General features: G+C 29.3%; 1 protein-coding gene across 4 annotated transcripts in view; it reads right to left on the bottom strand.

The window, feature by feature from the left end:
* The window catches only part of LOC126738542 (uncharacterized), a 139,295-nt gene that overhangs the window by 23,458 nt on the left and 93,438 nt on the right, over window positions 1-22,399 (bottom strand). For all 4 annotated transcript variants that reach the window (XM_050443917.1, XM_050443916.1, XM_050443915.1 and 1 more), the window contains 3 exons: window positions 19,629-19,804; window positions 19,444-19,565; window positions 19,221-19,328 (listed from right to left, as the gene is read on the bottom strand). In XM_050443917.1, coding sequence (XP_050299874.1) covers window positions 19,221-19,328; window positions 19,444-19,565; window positions 19,629-19,804 — 406 coding nt within the window. The remainder of the gene's footprint in view (window positions 1-19,220; window positions 19,329-19,443; window positions 19,566-19,628; window positions 19,805-22,399) is intronic.

Below are 22,399 nucleotides of genomic sequence, written 5' to 3'. Positions count from 1 at the left end.
GGATAAATACAAAAGGTTTTAACATCTATGATGATGCTGTCTAATAAAAAGAAACATGTTAAACGTAAAATTATTAAAGCCGCAGAGAATGTTAGGAAAAAATATAAGTTTTAAAATCACAGGAACAAAGTGAAACTGCCCAGTTTGATACTCTGTTTAAACCTATTTCCAATCCACTGAAAAATATTCAAGAGATTATTTCGTACATAAAAGATACTACCGTAAAAAATAAAATACCTGAACCAGTGATGGAATCGAGTAAAGTAAAATTTAAAAAAAGAAAACCTCAAAAATATCGAATTTTTCAAACCATCAAGAAAAGAAATCCATTGCTAGAACAAAAAAGCGAAGAAAATAATTTTAGTGTAGACGAAAAACAGACAGTAGAAAGTTCTAATGATGATGATGAGACATGGTCTGAAGCGTACTCGGAAGAGCCTCAACAACAAAATCAACCACAACAACAACAAGAACAACATGTCAGGAACTCGGAACTTTTTTCGCATTATTCTGATATACCCAAATTATATATTCAGGAATTGCTTGAAGGTAAAAAAGGCATATATGATACTACGTATGGGCCAAAGTTTATTAAAAGAAGTAAAAATGAATGGCAATTAGGAAATAAAAGAATGAAAATCCATTCTACAGGAGACCTGGAAATAGACAATACATTATTTAAATCAACTATAGGATTGTATGAATTATTATTTAAACTCAAGCCACAAAATTATACAACAGACTTTGCAAACTATAAAAAAATAATTTTAATATCAAACATCGCTTTTCGCGATGTTGATCAAACCAAACAGATTTCGGGAAATAAATCATGGAAATATAAAAATATAATTAAACCAATTTTTGAAAAATTACCAAAAGAGAAAATAGGAGGTAACATAAATGTATATAATAGAAAACCTATGGAATATATTTATTGGGATAATCCAAATGAATTGGTTGAACGTTTAGCGTTGTTATACGCCTCATCAACTGCAGGAAATAACTATTCTCATTTAAATGAGATAAGAGCGATAGAAGATGAACTGCGAGAGACAAATATTATATATTAATCAAGTTTATATAAGTAAATAGATCATTTCAAATATGTCTGTTGATAAGTTTGGACGTACAACGTATGAAGGTACAAGTAAGAAATTTCGTTTAGATTTTTCGCAGCTACAACATCAGCAGCTTGCTTATACAAAAGATGGGGATTTTGATTTATAAAATCGAAGGTTATGTAACGCTAAAGATCCAGAAAATTCACAGGATTGCGTAACTAAAAAATATATAGATGACATAAATAACACGATAGAGGAAAAAAATAATGCTTTATTAAAAATTATACAAAAAAAAATTATTATTCCATTAGAACTAAAAATTCAACAATTAGAGAAAGCAAATATAGAATCAAAAAACTCATTAAAACAGAAATTTAAAGAAATAAATTTATTGATATCAAGAAATCCACCAACGGCAGGCAAGCATATGGCAACTAAGAAGTACGTAGATGATGCAATAGTATCAACAAAACAGTTTCTCAGAAGTGATATGAATAACACAAAAAAGATGATATTTTAAAAATTGTAGGAAATTTAATAAAATTGTAGAATTTTTTTAAGTAATAAATTTGTTAGTTTATTAGTTTGTGCATTATTATGAGTCAAGAACCCGTACAATATGGATCTGACGAATACGAATAGAGTAAAAGCCAAAATTGTTGACGAGCTTCATAAACCGGCTCGTCGTAATTTTATTAGAAGGAAAACCATTTTAAAAGGAATTCGAGACCTATATCAAATTGATATAGCTGATTACCAAACTTTAGAAAAATTTAATAAGGGATATAGGTACATTTTAGTGGTTATAGATTGTCTTACAAAATTTCTAATGACTGAACCGCTAAAGTCAAAATCGACAAAGGAGGTAGCAACTGCGATGAGAAATATTTTAAACAAATATGGACGTAAATATGGACGTAAAAAATATTCAGTCAGATCAAGGTTTAGAATTTTTTGGCTCACATTTCCAAAAACTAATGAAGGAATTTAACATAAACCATTATCATACCTACAGTGTAATAAAATGTAGTATGGTGGAACGAGTAATTAGAACAATTAAGTCAAAGCTACAAAAAGTATTTCATCTAAATGGAACATACAATTGAGTGAATCATTTAGAAAATGTTGTTAAAAATTATAATACTACGAAACGTACAACTATCAAGCTTAAACCTATAGATGTTAAAAAGAAACATGAGAAGCCATTACTTTCTACTGTTTACAAGCGTATTCTTCTTGAAGAGGATACAGGACCCGTACGTTACACCCGATATATGCAAAAGCCTTGATACCAAGTAGACGATATTGTTCGAATATTGAAACAAACAAATATATTTGAAAAAGGATATACCGCCAATTGGACAATGGAACTTTTTAAAACAATAGAAGTGAAATCTACCTATCCAGCTACGTATATGCTAAGTGATTTAAATAATCGACCAATTTTAGGTTGCTTTTACGAAGAGGAATTGCAAAAAACTATGCATCCTAATACATATTTAGTCGAGAAAATACTTTTCAAAAGAAGAAATCAGGTATATGTAAAATGGTTAGGATTTGATGATTCTCATAATAGTTGGATTAATGTATCTAATTTTAAAAATTAAATGTTTTAAGATATGTAATAAAACATAAGATATAATATGTTTAAATTTGAGCTTTTATAAGAAATATTATTATAAAAATATGATTTTTAATATATTAATTATAATTTTCTTAATCAGTAAATAAAATACGTTTCCTTTTTTTTTGATACTAAAACCTATAATATCCCGGAAACTTTAAGTTTTTCTAGTTTATTTTTGGTTTTCCTGTTTATTGAAAAATATTTTAAATAGTGGTTAAATTATGATATATTTACATTAATTAATAATAACTTATTCGAGTTACATAATTTGCGGTTTTCAGCACTTTTGAAACTTTTAAAAACGCATAGTAGCATACTGAAGTCACTTCTTTTTTTTTTTGTTCTCTGTACCATCTTAAAGCATTATAAATATGTTTAGTGATTATTCCAGTGAAGGTGAATCAAGTGTTGATTTAATTTGTGAACGCGAATCTAGGCCAACGATTGGTTTTTCAAAAATATGCATTCAAGAATCTTTTATTCAGGATCAACATGGTGAAAAATTATGCCATTTTTGTTTTAATCTGGAAATTAGAGGAAATGAAGAATTATTAGAAGAATATACATGTTTCTCAGCTCATTATTTTATAGAAGAAATGGATTATGTGCATCATTTAAAAAGTATCTGCAAAGAATGTCACTGTCAATTATATTTAACGTTTTCCCGTAACACATGTATGGTATGTTATGGTAATAATAATTAATAAATAAAATTTCGTACGTCTATGTGTGTTTTATCGATTGCTAATGAGTATAAATTAGAAAGATCGACTTTCTTTATTCCAGTTCGAACTTAGTCCTCACTCACAACAAATTTCCTCTGTATTTACAAACAAAAAAAAAGTTTTTTTTTTTTTTTAAATGGAAAGAATTAACAGTTTTGCCCGTTGCGATTTCAAACCAAAGATTAACGCTACTGATATGATTTTGAATCAGTGGTATGAAGTCAAAGGAATACGCAAGATCAAAACCTCGTTCGGAGATTCACTTATAGTGGAACTGATCGATTCGGTTTTATTTTTACCAAGACGATTGAATGCAGTTATAACTAAATCAGTAATAGACGAGCTCATGAGCGATAAAGGTTGTTTCATACGGTTCATTGGACAAAAGCAAGTGGGGACTAATACAACACCAGCGAATGAATTTGAATTTTCCAAAGGAGAGTAAAGGCGTAGTAAACTGGTAAACATGGAAGAAGACTTGGTAAAGACAACACAGACACTATTTAAAATTTTAAAATTTCAACAAGAAATCGATACTTTTTTAAAACTTAAAAAAAGGAATGAAGTTATAATACTTTAAAAATTGCATAGTACAGACTTATCAGTTGGAGAAAAAAGTAAATTAGAAAACACTTTGGCATTACTAAAATCATTAAGCAAGCAAATTAAAAGGAAACAAACTTCAGGTCAAGGTATAGGACCTAGTACCAGTGCCAGTAACAGTACAAATACCACTTCAAACTCGCCATCAGTTGTCTGGAAAATGGTGAGTTTTTTAATTTATTTATTTATATTATTTGTTTTTAAATATATCTTTTTTTTTCTTATTTAGATATCTTCTGCTTTTCGTTCTCGTATACAAACAGGAGCAATCATAAATTTGAATTGTATTGAGCTTGATCAGTTTTTGGAAGAGTCTAGACCTCTACTCAAAACAAAAATTATCCAAAATCTAAAGACACTGGGTCCTATCAAGTTGAATGTGAAGCTTTGCGCTACCTATGAACTTCCTTCAACCGGAGAAGAGGATTATAAATATTTCGTTTCGTGCAACAAGGAAATACTTAAAGTCGACTCTATCGATGAGATCATCAAACAACTTTTTGAAACTATTCTATCGAAATCTGAAGAATTTCAACATCGAGGATCTGGTTGGAAATATGTTGGTACGTCATTCCTTTTAGTTTGTATTAATAAGTTTTCTCCTCTTAATGATGCCACATACATTGCTTTACCCTCTTGGCTCGAAAGCAAAGGTTTAATTAATATAAAAAATAATGATAAAAGATGTTTTGTTTGGAGTATTTTAGCTCATTTATATCCTGTGGATGTATATAAGGAAAATGTGTTATCTTATCCTCAATCAAATCATGATATTTTAAATGTACGCGATATAGAAATGCCAGTAAAAATCTGAGATATTTCAAAATTTGAAAATCAAAATCCTAATATTTCTATAAATGTTTTTGGTATAGATAGTTCTTCTAAGTCAATAATTGGACCTTTATATCATACAAAACAAGTTAAGCCACACCATATAAATTTACTTTATTTCAAAAGTAACTCAAACAGTAAAAATGTCCATTATGCTTTATTTCTGATCTTTCAAAACTGATATGTAGTCAGGTAAATAAAACTAAAAGAAAAATCTTTGTATGTGATCTTTGTTTAAATCATTTTTTCTCTGAAAATAAGTTTGAAATTCATAAAAAAAATTGTTCACTTTTTGATGCTGTTAAAATAACTGTTCCGGATCATAAAATCAATATTTTGAAATTTAATTCTTTTAAAGCTCTTTTAAATAAGCCTTTTGTAATTTATGCTGATTTTAAATGTTTTACTATTCCTATAGATTACACGTTACCAAATCCATTATTATCGTTTACCACAGCTTGTCAAAAACATGAACCTTACAGTGTAGCATATTATATTGTTTGTTCATTTAATGAAAACTTTATTAAATTTAATTTATATAGAGGAGAAAATGTCTCTGAATGGTTTATCGAAAATATTCAAAATAAATGTGCGAATATTCAAAGTATATTAAAAGAAACTTTCTCTTGCCATAAAAAGTTAAATTCCATAACGGAGGAGCAGGAAGCCGAATTTCAACGAACAAGTTCATGTTCAATATGTAACTATGTTTTTTCTCTAGATAATCGAAAAGTTCGTCATCATGACCACTATACAGGAAAATATATAGCTTGTATTTGTAATAATTGTAACCTTTAAATTCAAACTGATAGCTCTATTCCAGTTTTTTTCCATAACCTAAATTACGATATGACTATGTTTCTTACAGCTTTAGCTAAAAAGTTAAAAAATATTTCTATTTTACCATTAACACACGAAAAATACATATCTTTTTCAGTTTATCTTAATCAAACTAGATTAACTTTTTTAGATTTTTTTCGATTTTTACCTGCCTCTCTAGATGAACTTGTTCAAAATTTAGCTTCCAAAACTCTAGAACCACTAAAAAAATATTTTAGAAATGAGCAAGAATATTTGCTGGCTATGAGAAAGGGTGTCTTTCCTTATGACTTTGTAAAAGGGTGGGATAGTTTATCAACTACTTATTTGCCTTCAAAAGATATTTTTTTTAATAAATTAAAACAAGAATCTATAACGAATGAAGATTACACTCATGCTAAAAATGTTTGGAATACCTTTCAAGCACAAACTTTAGGTGAATTTAGCGATGTGTACTTAAAAACTGATGTTTTGTTGTTATCTATAGTTTTTGAAAATTTTAGATCACTTGCTTTTCAATATTATGGGTTAGATCCTAGTTTTTTCGTAAGCCTACCATCTTTTTCATGGGCAGCCGCTTTAAAAATGACAAAAATTCAATTAAAATTGCTTACAGACATTGATCAAATTTTATTTATTGAAAAAGGGATAAGGGGTGGTATTACATAGGTTATTCACAGATATGCCACTTGCAATAATCCATATTATTCCCAAACTTATGATAACACTAAACCAGCTGAATATCTAATGTATTTTGATGTTAACAATTTATATGGTTGGGCTCAATGTCAAAATTTACCATTTGCGAATTTTAGATGGCTAGAAGAATTTGAAATCGAGATTTTGGAATATAATTTACGTTTTTCTAAAGACAAAGTATTGGAGATTTATGGTAGTTTCAAGGAAAAATCAATAATTTTAGAAGTAGATCTTCTATACCCAACAATTATCCATGATAAACATAAAGATATGCCGTTTTGTCCGGGACATAAAATATGTGCTAAATCTTCCAATCAAAAAAAATTAGTATGTACTGTGCAAGATAAAATTAATTATGTAATTCATTTTGAAAATTTATGTCAGTGTCTAAAGTATGGTGTTCAATTAAAAAAAGTCCATAGAGTATTAGAATTTTCTCAAAAAGCTTGGCTTAAACCGTATATAGATTTTAATACAGACAAAAGAAAACATGCAAAAAGCGTATTTGAAAAAAAAATTTTTAAACTATTAAATAATGCTAATTTTGGAAAAACAATAGAAAGAGATAGAAAAAAAGAGATATTAAATTGGTGAATAATTGGAATTCTGCCAGGAAATACATATCTAAACCTGAATTTAAAAGTATGCATATTTATAATGAAAACTTAATTAGTATCGTTTAACGTATAACTTAAAAAAACAAACATTTTATTTAATAAACCTTTTTATGCAGGCTTTACTATTTTAGAAATTTCAAAAATAAAACTATATAATTTTTACTATGACTTTGTCCTCGAAAAAGTATCTAAATATTTTCATGCTCAAATATGCTATATGGATACTGACTCATTTATATTTAAATTCACCGTTAATAAGATAAGTTTGAATAATCGAATTAGCATATATGATATGATACGGACATTTGCAATAAAGGAATTTGACACGTCAGAATATCAAGATCAGAATAATTATAATATGCCATTAGTAAATAAAAAAGCATTAGGTTTAATGAAAGATGAATTGAATGGTAATGTTTTAACACATTTTATTGGATTAAGAGCAAAGGTATATGATTATAAAGTTTTCGGTGTTGGTGCTCATTCTAAAATAAAAGGTGTAAGTAAATCTGCTACTAAAAAAATTACATTTCAGAATTTTTATGATTGCTTATTTAATAATCAAGAAAAAATGTGTACTTTTCAAACCATTCAAAGTAAAAATTATGAAACATTTTCGCTTATTGTTAATAAAAGTGGTTTGAATGTTTTCGATAATAAACGATACATTTGTCAGGATAAGATAACAACTTTACCTTGGGGGCATTACGCTATTAAAAAATAATAATTTAATATTTTTTATTTTTCTGTAATAATTATCTGTGTTGTTCTTTTTGTTTGTTTTTTTTTTCTTTATATATATAATTTACATTTAGTTTTATGATTTGTATTAATTATGCTCTCTAACTGCTTAATATAGATTTATAAAATGTATATTTACTTTACTATATTATACCTGATATTATCGTATCTTCTTATGAGTTATGTGACTTAGATCCTAAGGAAATGTTGTTTTTAGTTATGCATCAAAATTTGTATATTATATATAAAGATGAATTATGGATGATGGAACTGGAAACAAAAACGTTCACTACAAAAGACCTGTCCATTTATTCGGTTTTGTCGTTTCTTCCAAAGTTTGAAAAAATTACTTCGGTCTATCAAAAACCTACAGGAGAAATAGTTTTGATAATTAATGATGAAATATAGGTATATTATTGACGACCATAGCTTTGCATTAATTAATAAATTTAATGTCAATTCAGTTTTCACACAACTTGACCAAAAAAGTATTATCGGAGCTGTAAATACATATTCTGGAAAAACAATTTAGTTTTTTGAAGAAAATTATTATATATTTGTTAATGATAGTACTTTTAAGCCATTTAGCTATGGCTATACTTCTCGAGACTTCTTTGGTATACCTCCTTCAATACAAGGAGTTTTCGATATATTAATGGTATGCTCTATTTCTTTCAAAATAGCAGATATTTTGAACATAACGAATTTACAAATTCATTATATTCTTCGGATAAAATTAACCTGAAAAAATTTGACATAGACTGTTCTAATTTATCTTTATAGAAACAACTAAAAATATTATTAGCCCAAATATTAGGAAAACAAAAAAAATAAACCTCAACAACATAAGTCTATGTAATTTTCACTTAATTTAAGAAAAAATATATTCTTATATTATATTTATCGACTTTTATTATTTTTATAATCCAATTATAGAGGGCGCTAGCTCTTAAATCCCACCACCTCATTCCGACACCAATTACTGAGAAAATATATTCTTTAACAATATATTTTTTCCATAAAGTCACACTCATACGACAACGTTGCTTCTCTTCCCGCCAACACCGCATTCAACCTCATTTGCACATCAACGACCCTCATTTGCATATCAACGACCCTCATTTGTATATCAACCATCCACATTTCCACACATCCACATTCTTATCTTCCCGCCAAAATTCTTCTCGCCAAAATTCTGACCAATCAGGGCGCTACGCACCTTCCCGCGCCCCATTCCCCTCACCAATCACAGCCCTCCATTCAATATTGACTCCGCCCACTTACCCCCACTACTGCCCCACTTTTCATAAGCTCCGCCCCTTTTTTACTCCACCGGAAGTCCATACGAGATTGCATTCTAACCATAGTCTGGTATTTAATGTGAACATTTCCAGCACTACCTACACCAGAAATCTGGAAATTAACTAATGTCAAAGAACCGCCTATTCTGTTAACAAACTGCTCTGATATGTAATTACTTTGAGAGCCTTGATCTACTAAAGACCTTGCCTGATAAATCTTATTACCTGGGCCTACTATATTTACCACTGCTGTGGATAGTAATGGGAAGGTGGTCTGCTTACTAAACCCTGAAATTAAGCCTAAACTGCCTAGATTAGTCTCAGATTTTCTAATGTTGCCTAAATTCGAACCCTGAAACCCTGTACTACACAATGTAGTGCATACATCTAAATTTTGACCAAGACTAGCCGAATTGGTCTCAACTGCCTCATTTCCTAGAAAGGACTGTGATGTACTCACATACGAGTCCCTATTTTTCAAAATACCAGGATCCTTGGAATGCCTACATAACAATGAATTATGCAATGAATCGTAAAACCTACAGCAAGCCTTGCTGCAACCTGATGCTTCATGGTAGGGGTTAAAACAATTCAAGCACAACTTCAACTTCCTAATTTCTGTGATTCTATCTTCCACATTCAAATTCTTAAACTTATCGCAACTAAATATGGAGTGGTCAAATTTGCAATAATAACATGAGAATTTACCTCTTGGGTTTGAAGTAGCCACATATGTACCTCTTTGCCTAAATACCCTTTTATCCCCTGCATCTCGCCCAGAATAATCTACCCCTGGTTTTTTATTGACCTGACCAACCCAACTTAGATGCCAAATTTTGAGGTTTCGTCAATTCTAATTTTTCGAGTAAAGCATATTTATTTTGCAAAAAATTATGAACCTCTGCCCAAGTAGGAAACATGCCCTTTAATTTTAATGCTTCCCACTCTCTCCTAGTCTGGCTGTCAAATTTATTAATTAAAATTGCGATTAGTAAATTGTCCCACTTGTCAGTAGGTTGTTTCATCGCTTCTAATGCCCTAATATTTTTATTAAAAGTATCAAAAAGTCTTCTCAATTCTACATGTGATTCTTTAAGCACAACTGGTGCGTCTAAAATGCCTTGAACGTATGTGTCAACAACTAGCCTGTTGTTTTCATAGCGCTCTTCCAAAAGTGACCAAGCTACGTCCCAATTAGCCACAGTTATTTTTAGTGGCCCAATTAAATCTGATGACCCATCCCTCAAACTAGCCCTTAAGTACTGCAATTTTTGCACCGGTGAAGCACCCTCAGTCATAGCCAAAAATATGTCTTTAAATTCTAACCAGTTTCCAATTTTCCCCGAAAAAACAAGGTAAATTGATAAATTATTTTTTAAAGGGTAACCCGAGGGGTAAACTGCCTGACCCTGACCTGCCAAACCCTGTGAATGCTGACTATTATTACTATTATTTTTAACCTTATCTGTCTCATGCTTATCAATGGCTGTTTTAGCCTTAGCCAACAATTCAAAATAGTCTTCATAATAATTTTTCTCATCAAGCTCTTGTTGTTTTTGTTGCTCGCGAAATTCAGCCATTGATTCTAATAAAGTTGAAATATCCAATTGCACCTGAATTGAAGTCATCATATCCCGGTTCAAATTTAGATAATCTGTCATTCAATTCATTAAATTTTAAAGCCGTTAAGTCGTCACAATCTATACTGTCCAAAAAATTCTTAAATAAAGTCAAATTACGTCCAATATGACTTCTTTTTAATTTTAAGTGCTTTAAGTCTCCTACTTTTTCTGCCATTTAAACTTAAATTAAATAATTAAACTTATTAGTTTTTAATTGCCTAGACCTATCAAAACTTGTCAGTTCTTGTCTTAAACTTATCTGTCCTTGTCAGAAAATAAATAAATAAGGAATAGATTAAAGGAAATTGACTTACTGCCCTTTTATTACCAATTGCCTCAACCAAATTGCCATAAAAATATTCAACAAAGTTAGCCAAAACGCATAAATAATTGAATATTTAACACTCACGTCGGAGTCTTATTATTTGCAAGTCTGCAACTTAATTTGCGAATTTGCAAGTCTGCAAAATGCCACAATGTCTTTTTAAATGTACGAAAACATTTACGATTAGCACTCACGTCTCACGTCGGAGGATTATTTTGTCTGCAAACTGCAGAATACCGGAATTTTTCACTTAACTGCCAAAAAAAATGCTGCCTACAGCCAATCCACAATCCGCGAGAGGACCAAAAAATGTAGCTGCCAGTGGATATAGAGGCCTAATGGACTGTATAAATAAAACACTGCCTTCAACTAACATATTTAATTACTTTGAAAACATGACAAATTTCGGGTATACAAAATAGGTGCGAAGACTGCCTTAAACGCCGTCTCGACAACTTCGCCCTCGATTACATTATTCATACTAAAAAAATAAAAATAGGTTTCGAGCGCGGTCGCTCGCGCTGGTGCCATACACGGGCGCTGGTCACACATCAACCGCGTTGCTGGATTGAAAATTAAATTAAAATATTTCAAGGAACCGTACAGACATACCTATCTAAATATAAAAACTACACACTAACTCACACTAACATAAATAAAAATATAAAATAAAACATGCCTACACCATCGTGTATTGTTATTGACTTAAATATGAATTTTAAAACTCCAAATATTACATCCAGTACATTTTAAACATATTATCTTATAAAGAATCAAAACAAATAGAATTATGAAAAGAAAAAAATATATATAAAAAAAGATTTTAAAAAAAAATTAATTTAATAGGGATCGAACCAGAGACCATTGGATCCGAACTCCGAAGCATAACAGCCAAATTTATTGCACTGTTTCTCGCACAATGCCTAAATGTGGGTTCCAGGGTTATTATTATTAGCCTTTATTAGGACACGCAAAGAAAACGCAGAACGTCACATTTCTAAATTGTTGGCTGGCAAATATTCAATTTTAGTAATAAATTGGTAATCCCTTCAATATAAACTGAAGATCCCTATAAGAAAAAGCCTAGGTATTCGGATTGGCCAAATGCAACGCAGATTACAAAAAAATTATAATGGAAGGCAAAAGTAATTAAATATGCAAAGAAATACTGTAAATACAAGGAATGAGAAAGATACAAAATCATCCACAAATAAAAGAGATTCTATAGAAAAAGAAAACCGAGTTTTTCGCCTGGGTATTAAATTTTTTTATACTGGTTGAATATTAATGTCTAGTGCATATTTGTATTGTTTATGAAAATCCTTATTTAAAAAAAATAAAGTTTTTCTGCTAAAGAATATTTAAACACTGTTAAATAAGCTTAATGACACATTTTTCGATGATCCACAAAGCCACAATACTGAAATAAATAAGAGAAGTAAACAAGTCCTACGAATTAGCCAATAAGGTTTTTGTACGCATTTTCATAAGAACAAATATATTAAGATATAGTAATTGGAAAATAAAGAAAAAAATAGAAGAAACCGTCTAGCAATGAAAAAAAAATATATATACATATGTATATAGTTGAAGAGAAGGTAGTCTCGACTGGCTAGTTAAGAAACAGTATTTAGTTTAGTGGGGATGCAGATAGTCTACCTTTTAGGAGACCTTTTAATCACTAATTACAATAACCATTTTGAATTTCAAATATATCGTAAACCTACAGCCACAGATACAGTAATACCCTTTACCTCTAATCATCCCTTTAGCCAAAAATTTGCCGCTTTTAATTGTTTTTTTCATAGATTGTTCAATATTCCACTAAACGATATTAATTTCAAAAAAGAATATAATATAATTTTACAAATCGTTCGAAATAATGGATATCCTTCCTATAAATGCTATTAAGAAGCTATACAAAAAACATTTTTTCAAAAAACTTAATAAACCATTACTCAGTAAACCCAACACCCTCGGATCTTATCGATCTATTACTTACTTTGGCAACGTCTCTTCTAGTGTTGCACAGTGTTTTAAGTCCAATGAATTTGTCACTAAACCTAATATTTGTTTCAAAACCAAAAATAACTTGGCAAAACATTTAGTAAACACTAAAGATAAAATACCGATAACACACCGATCTGGAGTTTACAAGTTAACTTGTTCCCACCCATTATGTGATATCTGTTATGTCGGCCAAAGCGGAAGGAAAATTGAAGTCAGAGTCAACGAACATTTAAGACTTATCACGCGAAATAAAAATACTTTTATTAACAATACCAATTCTCCTTTTGCGAACCACATATTAGAGTCTGGGCATAGTTTTGATCCGGGACCTAACACTGAGGTTCTGCATGTTTGTGAGAAAGGGTTACAGTTGGACTTGTTGGAAGTATTTGAAATAAATAGGGCCATAAACTCCTCAGACTGCACATGCATTAATGAGCAAACCAAGTTTGACAGTTTACGCTTTTTTGATTCAATTAGCTCTAGAAAATAACTTTTACCTTATTGTTTCTAACTCTTTCATCTTATCTTATAATATTTGTATTAGTCAAAATTTAAAATATTTTCTTTAACGCAACGTTAATATACAATAGGTCCTTATCCTACCTTCTTTTAATATGTAGAAATCTGTATCGTCCTTAGTATAAATTTTATATTTTAAATCGTAGATGTCCTTATTGTACTATGTTTTTAATTTTAATTCTTTTATTTATTGTTGTTTTTTTCCCGATAACGGGTAATTTTTTGGTTTATTTGGTGAACGTATATGTTTTTTGTAATGTTCTGGTAAGTTCTAAATCTATATTGTTATAGCGAATAAGCTCTTTTTTAAAATTGTCCTGAATTACCTGTATTTTATTTTATTTTAGTATCTGATGATGGCTGTTTACACAGCCATGCATAATACATTTACCTAAGTGTCCCACATGCATTTTTCTTGGAGATAAAGACTTCCCCTATTTGTTATCTTTAAATAATTTTTTAATGTATCCTTTCTGTTGTGACTCAAAAGTGCCTAGGTTGTGCTGATATCTACGTTTAAACCTGTAATATCTTTTTCTTAAATAAGGTAAGAAAACTAATTTCAGTTAGTCTCTTTTCCTTGTTTTTACTATTGTATACTTTGTGATTTATAGCTCTATGAACTATATAACTTATTTATTTTTTTTTATATTTGTTTATCACAGATTTTCTTGCTATAGACAATTTTTACAAATGAAAATGTTAAAATGTGTTTTTATTTTTTTTATTATGAAACTGATACTAAATGTAATTTATTTTTAATTTTAAATATAATCTCCATACTTTATTTTAATGTATATTTTTTAATATTTAAAGTACTCTATGTATTTATTTTTATATGAGGTAGTCGATTTTATTTTTGTTTCTTTTTCCGCAAAAAATCACCGTCTCCTTTTATCCAATTGCGAGCCCTAAAGATGAATTAAATATAATTTGAAAGATTGGCCTAAAAAATAGTTTTCTTTAATCTTTGACCAATAAACCCACAACCACGTCATTTACTCAAAATAAATCTGGCCAGTAACTAGTAATAAAATAACGAAATTATTTATTTGTCCGTGATCTTTTAGTTTAACGAGAAATTGCGTAGATTTTTAATTTGATATGAATTTTTAATTTGATACCTCGTATATTTTTATATATTTCTTTAAAAATATTTAGGTAGGTATAGGGCTTCTTAACAGTATTTTGAAAAACGATCTGAAGATTATAATACGCTAGATATAGGTCAAAGTCAAACAATTTCTTTTGAAATTTGTTTTAGATTGACCTAATCATTTTCTTTCTGTGAACCTATTTTTCATAGGATTTCAAAAAAGATTACACAAACACATTTAAAAAAGAACTACGTATAAAAAATAATTGTTTCCATTAGGGTATCCCTTTGGTTATTGATTTAGTCCCAAAAATACATTTGATACAATTGAATATGTTAAAAGATAGCCGTTTAAATAAGAAACCTACATGGAGAATGTAGGTCAAATAGATGATTAAAAGAAAAAAAATAATTAATATGAGTTAATAATACTGATAATAACTACCAATTATAATAACACATATTTTCTAAAAAATTACAATATAATATTTATAATTTTATAGTTGGTATAATTTCAGTATGTTATGTAAATTAAAACTAATAATCATTAAAATCATAAAACTAAAGAAAATATTGAAAAATAATCACTTTCAAAAATATATAAAGTAGATCCTAATATAAGGCCCTAATATACAAAGAAAATAAAATAATCGATGCAACAGTCGTTACTAAAAACCCTAAAATCATTAAGAGACGAAGGTGTGTATTGTAAATAATTATCTTAATTATTTTTTTAATATAATTATTTATTTTATATTTTTAGTTATTTATATTTATTTATCTTATTTATTATCTTAAAAATTATTAATATTTTTAATTAGAAAATTCAGATCTGTATTAAATTTTTCACTTCAGATTATTGTTTCTAGATTTCTAGAGAACTAGTTGCTCCTACAGTTAAGTTTTTTGTGCTACCTATTTTCCCCAGCAGGAAAAATTCGAACAAAACGTGGATATTAGAAGTTTTTCATGCTAGAAAGTATTGAAGGAATTCTTGATATTGGACGTAAAGGTAACTGATTAATGATAATGATTAATATTACTGTAATTAGTGGGATAGTAGGGTGAGAAAAAAAATTGTTTTTATTCATTTAAAATATTGGGTGGCAGATATGTATAAAAATGAAATGCGTGCTATATTATTTTAAGCATTAGTAACTTCTACGTAGCATCATTTCTAGATATGTAGGGTTTACGTTGCAGTTTATTCAAAATTCAGACTGTATACGATATACTACCAATTTTCTTGCATTTTTATATCTGTTTATATCTGTTTTACATTGGAACCGGTAGTTCCATTAGGTCTTATTTAAGCCTATTTTTAATTTGTCTAAAACGGATCCGACGGTTTTTTTGAACACACCTTTAGGTAATTATTATTGAATTTATACAGTAATTAATTTTATATACAGGGCGTTACAAAATTCAGTGCAAATATTTTTACAGCGTATTGTTGGTATCAAAATAAGATTTTTCCCTATAAACATGTGTCCTAAAATGTACCTCGTCAGAGCTACAGTTAGCGCAAACTGCTCAAAGAAAATAGATTATATGGACCACTAACTATAGTTATGGGTTAAATCTTTTAAAAATTTTCTAGTCTCCGTTTTTTTGGGTTTTCTTGATATTTTCCGCCCCAAAAATGGTCTAAGCCGAGATTCAGGAGGGCTTGTTTTTATAATCGCCTATATCTTAGGCTTCCTATAAGAATTTTGAAAATCTAGAACACCATCTAGTTAGATATGAAAAAATCTAAAATTATCATGTATAATGAATAAATCGATGTTTTATAACTTTAGGTATTTTAATAGTTTTTGTTAAATTTAGATCGCAGTAAATTAATTTATGATCAGATATATTGCCGGAGGGAATTACGCCAGATTTTATTACTAAAGAATTATTTGTCATAAAAATTGCGTCAATTATTGAGATAATTAGTACCCGAAATGCGTATAGGATCATCAATAATCTGCACAAAATTATAGTTTTCAGATAAGGATACCAATGGGTTTTGCAGATTAAGTAAATTTATGTTAAAATCTCCCAAACAAAAAATTTCATCGACGGTGGGATAAAGGTGTGAAAAAATATTATCAAAATCGGAAATTAAGAGATTAAAATTTAATTTTGGCGGCTTATAGAAAACACAAAAAGCATAGTTTTTATTAGCAACGTTTATTTTAAATATTCAAGCTTTGAATTAACTTCAAAATCAAAAGCTACCATTTCCAGAGTAAAATTAGTTTTCACATATGCCGCAACACCCGCACCCCTGCCAACTTGATCTCTCCTAATTAACCGGTAATTAGGTAAAAATGCTCGGAATTATCTTCTTGATTAAGCCAAGTTTCAGATAAAAGCAAAATATTAAAATTATTGAGTTCAGTCATTAATTTAAATTCATTAAAATTAGTAAAAAGGAACCGCACATTTAAATGACCAAGCTTAACATTTTGTCTTAATGTACCAACTATAGGGTAGAATAAATCAAATCGAAAGTAGTAATACGTAATCAGTAGTAAATTTAAACAACAACGAAGCAAATATAAATATATATATGGCCAACAAAATATACCCTTAAAAAATGCAAATAAATGACGTTAAACACGTCTTAATTATACATAAATAATTAAACAGCAATAGAAAACTAAAGTACGTACGTCTTATCGCTCTTCATTGTACTTCGAGAGTCATCAGAAATAAAAAATAATCCAAACTTTGTATTAGGGACCCAAAAAAAAAACGATAAAAAGTAAAAAACTTCCGAATACCAAGAATCAGTTAATCAACTCCAAAAAGTCGTCATGGCTATGGCCTATGGGCACTAATTTTTAAACTACTTACAGATATTGATAGATAATGTCATTATAATAAATAGCAGTTGAATAATTAAACGGCCACTTTATTTTGTCGATATCCGATTCCTGCGAAATGCGATGCACGGTATTGTTATGCTTAACATATACATTTCCATTTAACACCCACGCATTTTTAAACAAAAATTTCCGCACTGCGCGACTAAATAACAACAGACGCAAATGTCAGATCCTCCTTAAACAAAATCCCGGAATTTTTTAAATGTTTTTTTGTTTTTCAGCACCGATAATCTTACTGCATCCGTCGTAAACCACACTAAAACTGCAGAAGGTCTATTGCTCGGTGTTTTATCAGGCACGCGGTGACATTTATTAATATCAATGGCTTGAATATTTACCTTCATTTTGTTAGTAAATAAACTAATAACTTTGGCTTCAATATTTTCGCCATTTTCGTCCGCTATTCCTTGAATGCGCACATTCATATTACGCACTGCTTGTTCTTGTTCCTCAATGGATCTGCGCAGGGTAAGATTTTCTTCTTTAAGCTCTATCTTCTCTTCCTGGGCACGTACTTTTTCTCGACCCCAACGGCTACCTTGTCTATAATTTTTTGTAGAAATTTGTCATTAAAGATACCTACTATGGTAGACTTAATTTCTCTGAAATCCGTGCTTGACAAGCCCATGTTATGGCGCCAATTCGGCAAAACAAATAATCAGCAATTACTGTAAAACAGGACCAAAATTTGATACCACAAGTAATCTAACTCACACTTAAAGTTTACTGGAACTTTCTAACACAAAATTGAATTCTGTAACCAAAAAATTTGTGTATATTTCGTAGAAACTTTGGAGAGCTAGTTTGACACTACTTTACTCTTGACACGCCATTGTCTCTTATGTGTTTAATTAGTTAAATGAAAGTGCATTAAATATTAATATTAGAATGCATATTTTTGATATAAAAATTACATTTCTTATTTGGAGTAAGTCACAAAATATTCAATTTGAATCTATATTTCTTTGCGTATATAGAAAGCTAACATTTTTTTATAATTGATTTTTAAATGTTTAAAATGAGATATTCCTTTTTTGCATATATGTACTATGTTAAATGGATAAAAGCAAATAAAAAACTACAATATTAAAAGAACTTTTTGTCGGAAATTTGAGATACACACACTTGCATATATTCCAGTCAAGCCTCTTATTTTGTTTTTCAATATTCAATCATAAATTGTTAATAGTTTCCATCCGTAAAATCGATAACCACTTCACCAAGATGGAAGTTAATTTATACAGAATAAAGAATATTTTGAGTAATTTTTACCTCATTCGGCTATTTTTTTCTTTTCTATTTTTCTAGAATCCGGTAATATAATTTCTAAAACTAATCACGCTAACGTTAGCGGGTTGAATGCCGGAAAACCGGCAACGAAATATATATATCGTTGGTGTCAAAAAGAGTTTTCTATACCGGACGTGTTCTTATAATACACTTAATATATTAATATATACCACAGATATAAATTCATAGGTCTAGAAAAAAATATCAAGAGATAGTATAATGGAAATTGTTTAGACTATCCTAATTATTCTAACGACAAATTATGACTTTTTATTTTAAAAAAACTTTTATTTAAAACCAGCAGCAAGGGCAGTTTTACAAGCCCAGTCTCAGTTCAAATATTAAAATTCTATTACTTGATAGTGGGTTTTTCAGTAACATAAAAACATGTTTTTTTAACTTAAAATTTCTTTACCATTTTGAATTTTAAGGGTAAGTGACTAAGGCAGACTTACATGCGTTTTCTCAAATTCAACCATGGTCTTCTGGATATTACCGTCTTGGTCCTCGCAATAGGGACTGTTGGAGTGTCTGGGATATTGTGCTCTTTAACAATTTGTTGCCTAAAAGCCCATTAACAAAATTATTAAAAATAATCTAAAACTTATAAATAATGGCAACGATAGAACAAAAAACAAATGTAAAAAAAAATTAGTTAAGGTATAAAAAATCACGTACGTTTTAATTACGTGTTGTGGAATATTAACTTCTTTTTCAATTATACTGGGTGGGGTTGACACTTTCATTTTTTTCTCGACTATTGTAGGTACTTTAATAGTCTTTTCGACATAGGATGGAACCTAATTCGATTAAATAAAATTAAAATAATAAATTGCTAAATATTCTAAAGCAATAAAACTAACCTGAATAGTTTTTCCGATAAAGTCAGACGTCCAAGTACGTTCTATGTGAGTTTTTTTAATAGATAGTGGAGGTGCAACACCTTCTTCTTGTTGTATCTCAATATTGATTTTCGATGTTGCCGATGATACTTCTTTTACCATTTCAATTTTCTTTGTACTTTCCGGTTTTGCTAAACCTAAGAGTTATGCTGAATCATGATAAGGTGAGCCTGATGCTTAATGATATTTAAATGTATATGTTAAAAGTATTTTTTAAATTTGCTTTTCTTGATATTACTTCTATAATTTTATTTATAGAAGTATTATTTTTAGTTAATTTTATTTTTTATATATAAGTGTTACAACATCGTAGTTCTCATTTCATTATTTAAGAATATTCTGGTTAATATTAAAAATAAGCTCTAATATAGTCGAAGGTCTTATTAGGTTATTTTTTACATTATGCTTTACACTTGCAATAAATTAAATTTTAAGTATGAGCAAGTTAGATGTGAATGTAAGTCTTATCGACTCGATTTATGGAACATGCATTTTTTTACTTCGTGCTTGTTTTAACTGTTATCCAGTTACGATGACGATACTCTTACATACTCTAGGCAAGCTACGTATAGGCCTCTATCGCTTTTAGTTTTTTGATCACTTCTATGCGCTGAAGGGGGTAAAAAGATGGTAGAATGATTTTCTTTTCTTGGCGATGAGAATTAAGATGTTCAGGGAAAGGAAAAAGTTGACAATAGCTTCAGGAGAACAGACTAGGTTTGAGACTAGGCCTCACTCCTAAGAGAAAATTACACTGTTTATTCCTTAACTTTACCTATAGGCACGACGGAACTGTAAGCAGATCTTATTTTTTCCCGCCTTCTTCAATGTTTTTTTTTTCTACCTTTATAGTTTGTATCTTACTGCCCAGAAAAAGTTTATTTTTTAATTACAAATATATGTATATAAAAAGGGTGTGAATGGTTAAATTATTAATTGAGTAAATCAATGATTTGAATAAATGTATAAATGAGGGAATAAATTAGAAAAAAGAAAAATAATTAGCCTTATTGCTCTTATTTTTTCTGAAAATCTTATCTGGTTTATCTTGACAAAAAGTTAATACATTCAGAATTATGTTATAGTTTAAGCTACTATTGTTGGTGTTATTTGTATTATAACGGACTCAGGATAACACTTAACGTATACGACAATAATATACTTTTATGTCAGGAAAACAATATTTTTATTGACAACAGTACTACTTTCACTTGTCTCGCGTTTACTGTCATTTAATTGCATTAAAGTTAAACAATAATACTGATTTAAATGTCATGAATCGAGATCTGTAGAGAGATATCAAATTGTGCAATTTGATATAATTTTTCTTGCATTGCAACTTGCGCTCGCATTTTAGGAAAATACAAAAACTCACTTAAATAGGAAAATCATTTTTCGGATACAAAACGTCCATTCTCTTAATAATATTGTTGCACCAAATCAATTTAAAAGATTTTGGTATAAAAATTTTCAAATCAAGGTATTTCTCTAAGCCTCGTCGAACTAAAATATCGTTATAAACGCAAAACCATTTAATTGATGATAATTTTAACTTTATTCTTTTGCAAAAATTGTCTCCATGTTCTTGTTTGTGTTGAATTTTTAAGAATCTCTAATTACTTGAAACAAAAACCCCATACATTTGATTTTTTAATTTGATTTTTTGAATTTAAAAGCGATATTACAAATTTGTTCATTAGAATAAAAATTAGGTACTAGGTGACATCAAACAATTTGACAGCTAGCTTTAACTGACACTTCATTAAATGTGACCTGTAAACTGTCTTCTTGCTTCTTCTTTTCCAACAAAAGGTTACTTAACACTTGAAAATCAAATTCCTCTGTTATCCTATTTCTGCTACAGTTAACCATACTGAACTATCCAATCAGATATTAATATATGTAAATTACGTGACAAGCCCCGTATAACTAAATAAGAACGATTTAAGATTTAAAAAGACTTTAAGCCAGAAATACTTGTTTCCGAACTCTAGAACTTTTTTTATCATAGAATGACTAGAGTAGCACATTTTCCTATGCTACTACTCATAGACCATTGTAGGAACTAAACTTATGCATAAATTCCCACGAAAACCACAAGCTACACAGAAAATATGCAAGCTTATTTGTTTTTATATTCTAAATACCATTGTAACCGTTTTTTAATTGCATTATTTTTCTAAATTCTGTACATGTTGAAATTGAGTACAATTTGAGCAGCAGCAAATAACAGTATATGCACTAAGCTAATGTAATACCTTTAAAAATAAATAAAATTAACTTAAAAAACTGAACCCAGATTTTTAATAATACAGTAGGTTCCTTACTTTTTTACTTTTAACACATTTATTTATTGCCTCTCTCATTGCTTATTTGTTCCTGGTTATTTAATTTATAATATTTACTAAGGAATTAGTAGTGACTAACATTAGTAGTGAACTAAATAGAGGGTAATTCCTTGGTGATTTTATTAAATTTTTATTGACCTTTATACATGTACTTTAACCTTTTGCAACACTCTGCACAAATTCTACTTTGAAAACAACATTTATAATTAATTTCAGATGTTAATTTATATGGGCGCAGTAGTATAAGTAAATGGTAATATGAAATGACGGATAAAAAAGAGGCGCTGTAAGTGATGCGCCGGAGGCTAAAAAAATGAAAGATTTCACGGCCAAATTCTTAACAGAAAGTCGCTAAAAAAACAGTTTTGAAGTATTCCGGTCCTC

The sequence above is a fragment of the Anthonomus grandis genome, chromosome 7, assembly GCF_022605725.1.
Source record: "Anthonomus grandis grandis chromosome 7, icAntGran1.3, whole genome shotgun sequence".
NCBI classification, from domain to species: Eukaryota; Metazoa; Arthropoda; class Insecta; order Coleoptera; family Curculionidae; genus Anthonomus; species Anthonomus grandis.
Note: the sequence above shows the minus strand (reverse complement) of the source record. Positions and strands in the feature narration are given on the sequence as shown.